General features: G+C 46.3%; 1 protein-coding gene across 1 annotated transcript in view; it reads left to right on the plus strand.

The window, feature by feature from the left end:
- Positions 1 to 14,023, plus strand: part of FAT2 (FAT atypical cadherin 2) — a 61,974-nt gene that overhangs the window by 8,054 nt on the left and 39,897 nt on the right. Inside the window, exons 3-8 of the mRNA XM_042948675.1 lie at positions 3,244 to 3,302; positions 4,676 to 4,987; positions 6,002 to 6,212; positions 8,021 to 8,160; positions 8,757 to 9,038; positions 10,360 to 10,570. Coding sequence (XP_042804609.1) covers positions 3,244 to 3,302; positions 4,676 to 4,987; positions 6,002 to 6,212; positions 8,021 to 8,160; positions 8,757 to 9,038; positions 10,360 to 10,570 — 1,215 coding nt within the window. The remainder of the gene's footprint in view (positions 1 to 3,243; positions 3,303 to 4,675; positions 4,988 to 6,001; positions 6,213 to 8,020; positions 8,161 to 8,756; positions 9,039 to 10,359; positions 10,571 to 14,023) is intronic.

Here is a 14,023-nt window from a genome sequence, read left to right on the forward strand (position 1 = left end):
AGTCACGAACCATGAGATCATGACCTGAGCTGAAGCTGGACGCTCAACTGACTGAGCCACCCAGGGGCCCTTACTCCTTTCTTTTTTTTTTTTTTTAGTTTATTTATTTTTGAGACAGAGAGAGACAGAGCATGAACGGGGGAGGGTCAGAGAGAGAGGGAGACACAGAATCGGAAGCAGGCTCCAGGCTCTGAGCCATCAGCCCAGAGCCCGACGCGGGGCTCGAACTCACGGACCGCGAGATTGTGACCTGAGCCGAAGTCAGATGCTTAACCGACTGAGCCACCCAGGCGCCCCTCTCCTTTCTTTTTTAAACACTTATCACAGAACATTATATTCATGTGTGTGATTATTCCATAAATTATCTATGTCCTCCACTAAACTTCAAAGGCTTTCTAGAAAAGGAACCTTGATTGTTTTTTCCTTCTTTAATATCTTCAGTGCCTAGCACACAGTAGGACTTCAATAGATAAGAGAGTCATTAATGAATGAATCTCTGCCAGCATCGACCACCTCTAGTGAAGCCCAAGCTTCATTCCTTTGTTCAACAAATGTTTAAAGGTGTCTGCCCTCATGAAGCACTTAAACTATGTGCTGTGTTGAGATGTGAAGATAATTAAACACAGTTTGGGGCCTTGAGGAATTCAACCCATCAAGAGCATGAAGATCTGGGTATAAAAAACTAGAGAGCCAGTGCGAACGAGCCCATTGTAAGATATGTGTAGATGCGGTGCCACAGCCACCCAGAGGAGAGGGAGAGTTGCTCAGTGTGGTGCAGTAGCAACAGCTTCATGGAGCAGGGGTGGCCATGCTGAGCTGAAGGGTGAGAGGGACTGACGGCAGTCTGCAAGGACACCTGGGCAAGGAGAGCGACTGGAGCAGTAGCTAGCAGGGAGGAAGGGACAGCAAGTAGGGCAATTGTCTAAATGCAGATCCCATTCCTCCTACTTATTTTTTTAATTAAAAAAATGTTTATTTATTTATTTTTGAGAGAGAGAAAGAGAGAGAGAGAGAGAGAGAGAGAGAGAGAGAGAGAGAGAGAATCAATCCCAAGCAGGCTCCACACTGTCAGCACAGAGCCTGATGCAGGGCTTGATCTCATGAACCATGAGATCATGACCTGAGCCAAAATCAAGGGTCAGGCAGATGTTTAACCCCCTGGGCCACCAAGATGCCCCAACTTCCTTCACTTATTAACTGCAAGAGGTAGGTAAAGTTACTCACCTGCTTTATGCCTGACTTTTCCCACCAGTAAAATGGACATGATGATAGCTACCTCCTGTGTAATCGTAAAGATTAAGTGAGTTAATCAATATAGATCTATACAGAGCTGGACACGGAGGACTGTTGGCTGTTGGGACCCTGAAGGAGAGGGAGCTGCAAAGGTGGTTGGAGTAAGATCTAGACTGTGGTAGGGCAGGGTGAATGGAGTAGAAGGATCTGGAATCCATTAGAGGTGGAATCAACAGGTGTTGGAGAATCACTGGATGAGGGAGAGGAAAGTCAAAGATGGGCCTGAGATGGGTGATGGGAAACATTTGTTTGGGGAGGAGAAATGACGAGGGTCCACCTCATGCCAGGAAGGATCCTCACACAGGACCCATGGGGGCGGCTTTGCCACGTCCCCATTCTACACGGCACTCCCTGGGAATCCTGACGCTGACCTCAGAGAGAGGGATGAGGCTGACAACAGAGGCAATGATCCAGGAAGCCATAGGCAGGAATTCCAGGGACACTGGCCCTTAGAAGGTCTGGGGATGCGGTGGTGAGACAAGGGAGAGAGAGAGAGAAGAAAAACCAGAGACAGACAATGTCGGATATTCAGAGAGGTAAATAAGGGGAGGGAAGAGAGGAAGAGAGGGGTAAGGAAGAGAGAAGGAGGACGGTGAGGGATAAATGAGAGAGAGAGAGAGAGAGAGAGAGAGAGAGAGAGGAGAGAAAGGGACAAGAGGGGATGGAGAGAGAGAAGCAGGAGGAAAGCCAGGACTGAGCCAGAAGGAAGGTTTACTAGCTGAGGCCCTTTTGTCCCTGCACTCCTCCTGGGGGGCCTGGGATCCTGGGCCCTTCCCTGTCAGGCCCCTCAGCTTGGGGATGAGCTGAGTGAGGTGACCTGGGACAATATTCACACTGGCCCAGAGAAGTGTGTCTTTCTTCCCTGACTGGAAGGGCCTTTAGCTGTGGGGCTTTCTAGGAACCTTCTCTGCTCCACCCCCACCCCCCATGCCTGCCCTCAGTCAGGGAAGAAAAAGTCAGGGTGACTTGGTTCTACCTCATAAGGCAGTAACACTTCTCTAACAGAGGCCACCCCTCACACATGCTCCCATTTCCAGCACCGGGAGTCTCCACCCAGTACCAGATCCCCTCTCGCCTCACTGAGCCCCCTTCCTCACACTCCATTCCATGACTCCATCATTTAATTGCCTAAACAAGATTAAAAAAAACTTGCTGAAAGTTTGAGATGACCCACTGACCCCTGCCTGCTCTGCTTTCATTCAAGAGACCTTTCCTACCCAGTGCTGATGCATCACCTCTAGCATCACCTCCATCTTGACTTTCCTGATGGCGGTAGACAGCTGGCACCTTCTCTCCTCTCTGGCCTCAGATGCCTGCAGTTTGTAGCCATAGTGCCACAGGAAATCAAAACTAGACTCACAGATACCCAAATCCACCTTCCTCAACTTACAGGCAAGCTGAGAGGAGACAGGGGACACAAGCTGCCTCCCCGCCCCCAAGCCCCTAATAACATTGCACACAGATCCCCCCTTTTTTTTTTACTATTTCTTTTTTTAAGTTTATTTATTTATTTTGAGAGAGAGACAGAGAGAGCGAGTGGGGCAGGGGCAGAGAGAGAGAGAGAGAGACAGAATCCCAAGCAGGCTCTGCACTGTCAGCGAAGAGCCCAATGTGGGGTTCGAACTCACAAACCATGAGATCATGACCTGAGCCAAAATCAAGAGTCAGATGTTTAACCAACTGAGCCACCCAGGTGCCCCCACAGCATCCCTTCTAATGGTGAAAGCTGGACGTAGGTGGGAACACCCGCGGATCCCATGGTCTCTGCTGTACTCTCCTTCCTCACTTCCCCTTCTCCTCCTTCAGGGCCCCATTTCCCCTTAATGTCTTTGTTCTCCAAAGGCCAGAAAAATTCTGCCCTAGGACTTAAATGTATCCGTGAACACACTCTCAATAAAGTGGCCCTGGGAGCTCTTCGCTCAGGTGTGCCTCCTTCCGCCTCTCCCCCAGGTCTCCTATCCACAGCCCGGCAGCTGGACAGAGAGAACAAGGATGAACACATCCTGGAGGTGAGTAATGGTGGTGAACTCATTCACTGGATTCAAAAACCTCCTGAAGGAGGCCAAGCAGAAGCTGAGCCAGGCCTTGGGGCCACACGCGCATCTCCAAGTAATGTGACTGAGGCTCAGGGCGGAGGAGTTTCTTAAGCTGAGTCCTGCTGTGGTTGGTGGTGAAGACTCTCAGGGTCTTTTCTGGCTCTCCAGCACTGGGAAGGGAAGGAATCTGAAACCGTGTCTGGGCTGGGCAGGAAGCGCTGATTGATTAGTAATGTCTGTGGTGAGTGCAGGAATAGGGAGTGGTACACACATGCTGTGTACTTGTTGAGTCTGGTTTCCAGCCCATCCCTATACCCAAGGTCAAGCACTAGGTCAGTACAGACCCAGATGAAAGCCCAGACCTTTGTTCTCTAGATCCGTGGGCTCTAGGATGTTTGTAAAATCACGTAAACATCCCTGGTGCCCGTTCCAACAAGAGGAATCAGTCTTGACCCAGAATGGAGTAAATCAGAAGGAATCTACTTATGCCCCCTCTGGAGCTATCCATAACTGATGAACGGGCATCTCTTCCAGTCTTAAAGACATCAGGTGGGAGGGACACACATTCCTTCAGCAGAATTGAAATAAACTGGCCTTCTATGTTCTCAGGCTCTGCACCTCCCCTTTGAAAGAGACAGGTATTATTAGTAAGCAGTTGCTAAACGGCCTTCTAGGGACCAAGCATTCTCCCTAGCTCAGCAGAGGTATTTCTCTTCAAACACCAAAATATTTTAAAAATTCAGAACCACTTAGAGTGGAAATGTCCTATCTTGTATAATGCCCTCGGGGCCCTTGATGCATGGGACGATTTGCCCTTACATGAAATAGCCCTTGATTCTGAAGTTGTTTTAGTAGTTAGTGCCTTTTCTCTTGCCCTGGATTTTATTTCATGCATCGGTCGGCATGTCTGACTCAAAAGGTACCACCCACTCCTTCATAAACATCTTCTCATTTGTTTTTTTTCTAACCTCCAGTAGCTTAAGGAAACCAGAGAACAAAGCTTATGAGAATTACAAGCAAATAAAAAGTAAATGGTCTCCGAGAAATGGCCCATGGGCCTCCTGAGTAAAGAACATGAGCTTTTCTCTAGAGCCTCTGTGGCTTTGTTTTCTTCCAATTCTTTCCGGCTTCTCTGTTCTTGCTGGCTTTCCCATGGGCGAGGTCACCAGAGAGCTGGGTTCCAAGTAGGTGAAGTTATGATAATGAAAATCACAAGTATATACCAAAACACAGCCTGGCTAATGTTTCCAGGCTGTGCAAGGCAGGGATAGCAGAAGGGTTGCAGTGGGTGGTGATGCATATTCACTGCTTTGCACTTGGCAATTCATACTCCATTCTGTACCCAGGTGACTGTGCTGGACAACGGGGAGCCCTCCTTAAAGTCCACCTCCAGGGTGGTGGTCCGCATCTTAGATGTCAACGACAACCCCCCCGTGTTCTCCCACAAACTCTTCAATGTCCGCCTTCCAGAGAGGCTGAGCCCGGCAACCCCTGGGCCTGTGTACAGGCTGGTGGCTTCAGACCCTGATGAGGGTCTCAATGGCAGGGTCACCTACAGTATCGAGGAGAGTGATGAGGGGAGCTTCAGCATCGACCCAGCCACAGGCATGGTGTCATCCAGCAACACCTTCACAGCCGGAGAGTACAACATCCTAACAGTGAGTGGTGTGTGTGTGCGTGTGGCGGGGGGGGGGGGGGGGTGGAGGCCGCAGAGGGGGGAGTGTCATAACCGGTTAGGGATTTTCTTTGAGGATACAAGAGAAGGGAGACAGCCCTCAGGCATGGTGGAGGTGGTATTCCCTTCCCTGGCTTTCTCCCAGAGAAATGGGAGCCCCAGCGTCAGCCAAAGGATCAGAATTCTGGGCCTTTCTTTTTGAAGGCAATAGGGTCCTTGCCTGGGAAACCTGATCTGTTCTTAGAGATAAGGATTTTGGTGAGAGTAGCACAGGCTTTGGAATCAAAGTAAGCCTAGGTTCCAATTCTAGCTCTGCCACTTTACACCTGCCCAAAGCCAAGCCACTTAACCTCTCTGAGCCTTTGTTTTAGCATCTATAAAATGCGGATAAGAACAGTTTCCTTGTAGGGAGCCAATATAGCAAGCGGTTGGGATATGGACTCTCCTGTCCGACAGCCTGACTCCAAACCCCAGCAACCTCATTGCTGGTGAGGCAGACGATCCTGGGCAGCCGAGTTCCCCTTGCTGAGCCCATTTGCTCCTGCAAAGGGAGATATAACAGGACCTCTCTCAGGGCTGTCATGAGGATTAAATCAGATATTGCACTCAGAGCAGGGCCTGATCCTAGTGAGAGCTCCGTAAAGTCTCGTCTAATTTATGGTTTTGGTTGTTAAGAAGGGTCTGTGTGTGCCAAGCCCAGCTCTAGAACCAGCACACAGTAAGCCTTCCGTTAAGAGTGGCTTTGATTATTTTTTCACTACGCGTGAAGTTCTCGAGCAGGTCACCTGTTTCGTGCCCACTGCACCTGCAACAACCAGCGTGGTGCCTGTTGACATCAGGGCTTCCTGCTGTGTGTGTGGAATGAATGGACGAGTGGACGGGAGGCCGGCTCCAGAAGTCACAGGATGCTCTGCCTCTCGCCTGGCCACCTGGGTCTTCTTATTTCTTGCCCAGCCCTGCAGACAAGGCCTCAATTTCAGTTTTGGCTTCTTTTCAGATCAAAGCAACAGACAGTGGACAGCCACCACTCTCAGCCAGTGTCCGGCTGCACATCGAGTGGATCCCCCAGCCCCGGCCCTCCTCCATACCACTGGCCTTTGACGAGGCCCACTACAGCTTTACAGTCATGGAGACGGACCCCGTGAACCACATGGTGGGGGTCATCAGTGTGGAGGGCCGACCCGGTCTCTTCTGGTTCAACATCTCCGGTGAGGACCCTAGGAGGGTCAGCCCCTTCCATCCTTATAGCCCAGGCCCGGTCTTCACAGCACGGTCCTTCTGAGCGTGCTCACTCAGGTCACGCTCCCTGGAAGCCCCTCCTTTGGCGGTGAGTGGTGACTGTCTCTGCCCTTGTTCTCTGGGGCAGCTGGTGAGGAGAAGCACCACTCCTGCCAATCTTTCCTTCCACACCAGCTGTGATCTCAGGTCGAGCCTCCATGGCCTCACTGGTACCCCAGCCAGAGTGGGACAGTCCCCCAGTTACTCCAAGTGCCTAGGAGATTCAGAGGAGAAAGCACAAGTTTTGTGTTTCCTCTTCTGCCTCAGTGTGAGATCCCTGCAGAGCTGATATCGTTGACCATGGCTTGAGGACCGCTGTCCCTGGGGCCATGCTTCATGTTCTAATCCCAGGTTCCGTCCTCATGATCAGGGGAAAGGATCCATTCTCTTTGTAGGAGACACTTGGGTCCAAGCTCTCATGGTCTTCTCTGAAATTTCTTTTGTCTCTAAACCAAGATTTTGTTAAAATATCCGGGGGGAGGGGAGCATAGACCCCCCTGAGAATCTGATGAATCCTTTGGGAATCTAATGAACGCTTAGGCTCTCTTCCCAGAAAGGTGTGCACATGTGCATGTGCGTACACACACACACACACACACACACACACACATGAGAATACAAATATAGGGATTTATAGATCCCTTGAAATGTAGCCAGGGATTCCAGGTTAAGAATATCTAAGAGTTTCAGTACCACATGAACTTTGGGGTCCAATTAGAGAGATTCTCAGCCTAGTTCAGAGATTGGATGTACACCTGTCCCAAGATTTTTGACTTCCTGGATTGACTTTCAATTCTGACTAACTGTTCCTCTTGTTTGGCTTTTCTTTTTCCTTTGGCACAAATTAACACATGTAGTCTGTAGAACATTTAGAGGAGACAAATAAATGCAGAGAAGATGATAACATCACCAAAACCCCCACTAATCAGAAGATAATCCACTGTTAAAATGTTGCTGTCTTTCCTTTTAGCGGTTTTTCTTTACACACACACACACACACACACACACACACACACACTTTTAGGGTTATATTAAAATGTTGTTTTATAACCTTTTAAAATATATCATGAACATATTTCCATGCCACGAAACAGATTTCTGTTGAGTAAACAATTAAATAGCTGCATGTTAATTCTACATTTTAGATTTTTACAGTTTATTGCATCAATTTCCTCTTGCACAGAGTTATTTTCTTTTTTTTTTAAATTTTTTGATGTTTATTTATTTTTGAGAGAGAGAGAGAGAGACAGAGCGTGAGCAGGGGAGGGGCAGAGAGCGAGAGGGAGACACAGAATCTGAAGCAGGCTCCAGGCTCTGAGCTGTCAGCACAGAGCCCGACCCGGGGCTCTAACCTGTGAACCGTGAGATCATGACCTGAGCCGAAGTCGGGTGCTTAACCGACTGAGCCACCCGGGCGCCCTGAACAGAGTTATTTTCATTTTTCTCCTGCACATAGGCACCTTTAGGCTATGCAAACTGTCCTATAGGCCATGGGGTAGAGCTCATCCTGGTAGCAGAACACGTTCTATGGCAAACGTCGGTCTTCCTCCGCCATTCTTCAGGCCTTATAAGTTTGCCTTTTTCTGTATCATCGCTCAGATCTTGGTAGTAATTTGACAAGAACTTGACAGGATCTACGACCCCTTCCTCTAAACGTGCCAGACAGACCCCGTTGCTCTCCTACTGTCTCCATCACTGAGGCTGTGTGTGCTCCTCCCCCTCCCCACCCCCACTCCAGGTGGTGACCAGGACATGGACTTTGACATTGAGAAGACCACAGGAAGCATTGTCATCGCTAAGCCTCTCGACACAAGGAGGAGGTCGAGCTATAATTTGACCGTGGAGGTGACCGATGGGTCCCACACCATTGCCACTCAGGTTAGAGGCTTGACTGGGGACCCCCTGAGCTGAGAGGGGACGGGAGGCTTCCTTCATTGGGAAGAAGCTACACAAGGCTTTCAGTGGATGTGGTGTACTTCAGAAGATGCTGAATTTGGAATTAAGGTTCTGCCTTCCAGTCTTATCTGATAGATTTTCTACTTCTGTGCTCTTGGGAGAATTCTTGTTCCCACTGTGTAATGAAGGGTTTTGTCTCAATGAACAGTTTTCCATTAAGGATAGAGTTCCATAGAGGCTGCCAGGGGTATGAGGCATGCTGGTCAGTGGGGGCTCTAGATTTCTACGGTGGTTGCAGCCAGAGATTTACCTGCTTCATATATTGGAATTTCATTAAAAAATTCACTTGAAGAAAAGGTCCTTTTAACCAAAATTTTGTTTTTGAAAACCACTGGACTGCACGTTATTTCAAAACCTTGTGATTTTGAAATCATATCTTTCATTCAACAAATATTTATTGAGTGACTGCTGCGTGCCAGGCACTGTTCTAGGCATCGATGGTATGGCGAAGAACCAGACAGACAAGGTCACTGACCCCCTAGAGCTTACAGGCTACCTTTCCCTCTCATTCTCCCTAGGTCTACATCTTCATGATTGCCAATGTCAACCACCATCGGCCCCAGTTCCTGGAGGCTCATTATGAGGTCAGAGTTCCCCAGGACACACTGCCTGGGGTGGAGCTCCTCCGAGTTCAGGCCACGGATCCAGACAAGGGCAAAGGCCTCATCTACACCATACATGGCAGCCAAGACCCAGCAAGTGCCAGCCTCTTCCAGCTGGACCCAAGCAGTGGTGTCCTGGTAACCGTGGGGAAGTTGGACCTTGGCTTGGGCCCCTCCCAGCACACGCTGACAGTTATGGTGAGTAAGCCGAAAAACCAGGGAAAGATGCACTTGCATGTAGATATGTGGGGGTGGGCACCCTTGGAGGCACGCCGAAGGTCCCCTCTTCCCTGATTAGCCAGGTACGCTGATGCTCATGACGATGCATGACATGAGATGTGACACTTCCCAGCCTGCCAGAGGCACCTTCCATAAGGGGTGCCTGAGAGTAAAGAAAGAGATTGCAGAGCTGCCAAGGAAACTCCTACAACCTGGGCTTTCTCTGGGCTCAGTCCACACACCCCCCAACAGCTCTCTCCCTGCTCCATGACCGCATGGCCACAATGCAGACTGACACAGTGTCGGAGCTGGGGAGGACCCAGAGACCCGCCCGCCTAGAGCAAGCACTAGGGTGAGCAAGAGAGGCGTTGGCAGGGCACAAAAAACTAAGAAGGACTCACTTTCAGGGTTCTGTGCCCGCACCTTATGACCCTGAGAGTGAACCTCCTTAAATCTACACCCTACGTGCCTCAAGTGCCACACTCTAGTCCCAGCCCGGAACCTACCCATTTCTCTCCTCTTATACCACAGGCCCACAGGGGCTTACTCACCATCATACAGTTCTTTATGATGGAACCAGAATCAAATCCAGCCTTCCTGACTCAAGGAGCAGGATTTTATATGTTAGGTTATCATCCTCTGGGCACATTAATATATATTAAAGGCTCTGCAAAGTCCTGCAGCAAAGAAAACTTTAACATCATTTAATTCAGCGCCCCCTAAATTTAGTTGACCATAGAATTTTTTCCCCTGCATAACATGTTAACATCTTGAGGAAATATCCTCTGAGACCTCAGTTGGAAAATACGGTTTCTGTACTTCTTTCTGTCTTTCTCCTAAAATGGGATAGTCCATGAATACAGCTAAGCCTAATAATCACTAATTTATAAGTTAACTTAAAAAGAAAAAAGAGCAGGGGCGCCTGGTGGCTCAGTCAGTTAAGCGTCCGACTTCAGCTCAGGTCATGATTTCATAGTTGGTGGGTTCAAGCCCCGTGTCAGGCTCTGTGCTGACTGCTCCAAGCCTGGAGCCTGCTTCTGATTCTGTGTCTCTCTCTCTCTCTGCCCCTCCCCCACTCACACTCTGTCTCTCTGTGTCTGTCTCTCTCTCTCAAAAATAAAAATAAGCATTAAAACAATTTTTTGAAGAAAAAAGAGCATAAAAGAGAGCAAAATTTAAAGCAACACAGAGTTACAGTTGGGTGTATCTTTCACTGGCATTCTATTTCATTGACCTTCATGTAACCCTGCCGCCTCCCATTCCGTTTGCTGCTCACGGCATTCTCCCCTTGGGCCCGTAGGTCCGAGACCAGGAGATGCCCATCAAGAGGAACTTTGTGTGGGTGTCTATTCACGTGGAGGCTGGAAACCTCCACCCACCCCACTTCACCCAGCTCTACTATGAGGCAAGTGTTCCTGACACCACGGCCCCTGGCACAGAGCTGCTCCAGGTCCGAGCCATGGATGGTGACCGGGGAGCCAATGCCGAGGTCCGCTACTCCTTCCTGAAAGGTGAGAGGCTGGCCATGAGTCCAGAGCATGAGGGAAGAGTCTTCGGCAATAAGAAAAACCACCGGAGGCATGAATTTGCAAGTGAATCAGACGCCAGGCTCTCTAAGCTTTGGCAAATACCATTTCCAGAGCATTCTCTGGGATTATAATAACCTAAATTAATCCACTTCCAAAGATGGTAAGAATAATAACGAAGGGCCTACTTAAGTTACGGGAGAATTTATAGACATATTATATAAATTCAGCAACAATGTATATATAAAGGATGCTTATGGAGTCCGTGTAACATCTTTGTAATATCTTTGTGCTTTTACAATAGAGTGACCTATAAATACTTTGTAATACGTATGGTAGGAGTTACATTTAGGAGTAACATTTTCTGTTAAGGCCGTATCATTGTTTCATATTTATTATATGGTTTTCTTCCTCTCAAAATTGGGAATGATGTCCCCTGTACCAGAAAGTCTTTGTAAAGAGAAAAAGAGAAAATGTGCATTAATACATATTGTAAACTGTCACATATTATACAAATGCCAGGGGTTATTGCTATCATTGATACATGTTAATTATAAATAATTAAAGAAACAAAAATGATAATTCTAGTATCCAAATATGATCATTAATGATCATTTTTAATGTTTGATAATTCTTAATGATCTTTAATAAAAGTAAAACTCAGCAAGCTGGATGTTGCAAAGGGACTCATAGAGCATAATGTTCATTTACTGCCTATATACTTTCCAGAAATCAGAGCTTTTACATTTTTTTTTTTAAGAAACAGAAACTCTTATACCTTGCCAGGTGGCAGAAGTCTATATATACATCACTGAAGAATGATAATACAAATTCTAACCCATTAATTGCTTACTTGTTGTGATTTATGAAGCATAATCACATCTTTTATCTCATTTTATCTCTTTCACAACCCCATTGATGGAGGTACTAATTTTATTTTATAGATAAATTAAGACTTGTTCTAAAATATCCTTCTGATTATAGAAGTCACACATGCTCATTTTTTAAAACATGGGAGAAGCAGGAATAAAGAAGAAAATAGTACTCAGCCATAGTTTTCACCAGACAAAATAATTTTGTGTATTTCCCTCTTATCTTTTCCTATGCATATTTTTGCAGTAGTAAGATTGGGTGTGGGGAGGGGGGTACCTTGGATGGCTCAGTCAGATAAGTGTCTGACTTTTGATTTTGGCTCAGGTCATGATCTTATGGTTTGTGAGTTCGAGCCCCATCTCTGCCTCTTTGCTGACAGTGCGGACCTGCTTGGGATTCTCTGTCTTCCTATCTCTCCCCCTTCCCTGCGTGTGTGCATGCATGTGGACTCTCTCTCTCTTTCTCAAAAATAAACATTTAAAAGCAAAGATTGAAGTGAATATACAATTTTGTGCCCCAGTTTTTTCTCTCAGCAGCATTACATAAAAAAGTATAATTATGCCCAGGTAGTTTACTTGGCTACTTTTAATAGAACTACTTTTCAACTGCAGTCTACTTATCAAAACTTTTTCAACTGCAGTCTACTTATCAAAACTGTTTTTGATGAAACAGGGTCTGTATCACAGGGCAAATTGGGAAATCACCTCACTAGTCAGCTGGAGAATAGCTTCCATGAGTGGGAGAATCAGATGGAATGTTTTGTGATGAAGCCTGGCTATTTGGTTACTATTGAAATAATAAAATATGCACCTGTGTGATAAACAGAACAAGAATAGTAAAGTATAGGTCTTCCCTGAGTGAAGACCTATACCCCTGGAGGTGAGCAAAATTATTCAGGTGTTACTCAGTGATGGCATTAAATAAGCAATCTTCTCATCACAAGAAAAAAATTGTGACTGTGTGAGATGATAGATGTTAGCTAAACTTATTTTGGCAATCCTTTTGCAATATAAAGGTACATCAAATCATTATGTTGTATACCTTAAATCAGTACAACATAATATGTCAATTACATCTCAATAAAACTAGGGAGAGGGAAGTATCCGTTATGCAAGTTGAAATTCTGGAGATCTGCTATGTGACATTGTGCTTTTAGTTAACAATACGGTGCTATATACCCTTAAACATTTGCTAAGAGGTAGAGCTCATGTTATCTGTTCTTACCATAAATGAAAGAAAGAAAGAAAGAAAGAAAGAGCAAGCAGGAGGGAGGGAGGAAGGGGTTGTTGTCTAAATAAAGTCAGATTTTAAAAACTGCAATAACTTTGAGACACTATTTTGGGGGGAAATATAATTAATTATATTTTCAACATTATTTTTTGGGAATCATATAATGTTGTATAACCAGAACTTTCCTCAAAACTTAAATTTGAAATGTTATTATGCATTTATCAAAATAAATATTAAATTTTATTGTTTTTTACAATTTTTTAATGTTTATTTTTGAGAGGAAGAGAGACAGAGCACAAGTGGGGGAGGTGCAGAGAGAGAGGGAGACACAGGACCTGAAGCAGGCTCCAGGCTCTGAGCTGTCAGCACAGAGCCCAAAGCAGGGCTCAAACTCATGAACCGTGAGATCATGAGCTGAGCCGAAGTCAGATGCTTAATTGAGCCACCCAGAAGCCCCTACATATTAAATTTTAAAAGGCCTATAAAAGATAGGCAATCAGATATGGAGAAAATACGTCCCCTTGATGTTCACGGGGGGCTTCCTGGTTAGTCAAGGACAAAGGCTTCACTGGGTACTCGAATCTCTCATTCTTCTCTAACACTTGCTACTCTTAGTTTTACAAAAGAAAGAGGATAGATCTCAGGCTCACATCCTTTAGCAAGCAATAGGTTTTATCCAGATTTTACCCAGGTATTTTATCCAAATGTTTTTTTCCACTGACTTGTTTTTGTGGTAGCCTCTGATGTATGGCAAGCAATAAGGATTTTCTTTTTTAAAGTAGTGATACAAAAGTTGCCTATTAAGTTATTTTAAATTTAGGGGCACCTGGGCGGCTTAGTCAGTTAAGCATCTGACTTTGGCTCAGGTCAGGACCTCATGGTTCATGAGTTCGGGCCTCACATCAGGCTCTGTTCTGCCAGCTCAGAGCCTGGAGCTTGCTTCAGATTCTGTGTGTGTGTGTGTGTGTCTCTCTCTCTGCCCCTCCCCTGCTTGTACTCTGTCTCTCTCTGTCTCTCCCCAAAATGAATGAGCATTAAAAAAATTATTTTTAAGATATCTTAAATTAAAAAAACAAATCCGTTTAAAGGAAAATATGCGCTCAATAATGGTATAAAATTGCGAAGGTGGTGGCTGGATATTGAAAAAACTATAAAGGCAATGTGAGAATGTTTGACATTTAGAAAATCCAGGTGTGGTGGAAAAGGCATTCGATCAGGAGCATCAAGGTCTGGGTTCAGTCTCTCCCCACCCAACCTCCAAGCCCAACAAGGACCTTCCCACCATAGACTATGTGGGGAGCAGATAGGGTGGTTTTTAAAAGTCTCTCCTATAAA

The sequence above is a fragment of the Panthera leo genome, chromosome A1, assembly GCF_018350215.1.
Source record: "Panthera leo isolate Ple1 chromosome A1, P.leo_Ple1_pat1.1, whole genome shotgun sequence".
In the NCBI taxonomy this organism is placed as follows: domain Eukaryota; kingdom Metazoa; phylum Chordata; class Mammalia; order Carnivora; family Felidae; genus Panthera; species Panthera leo.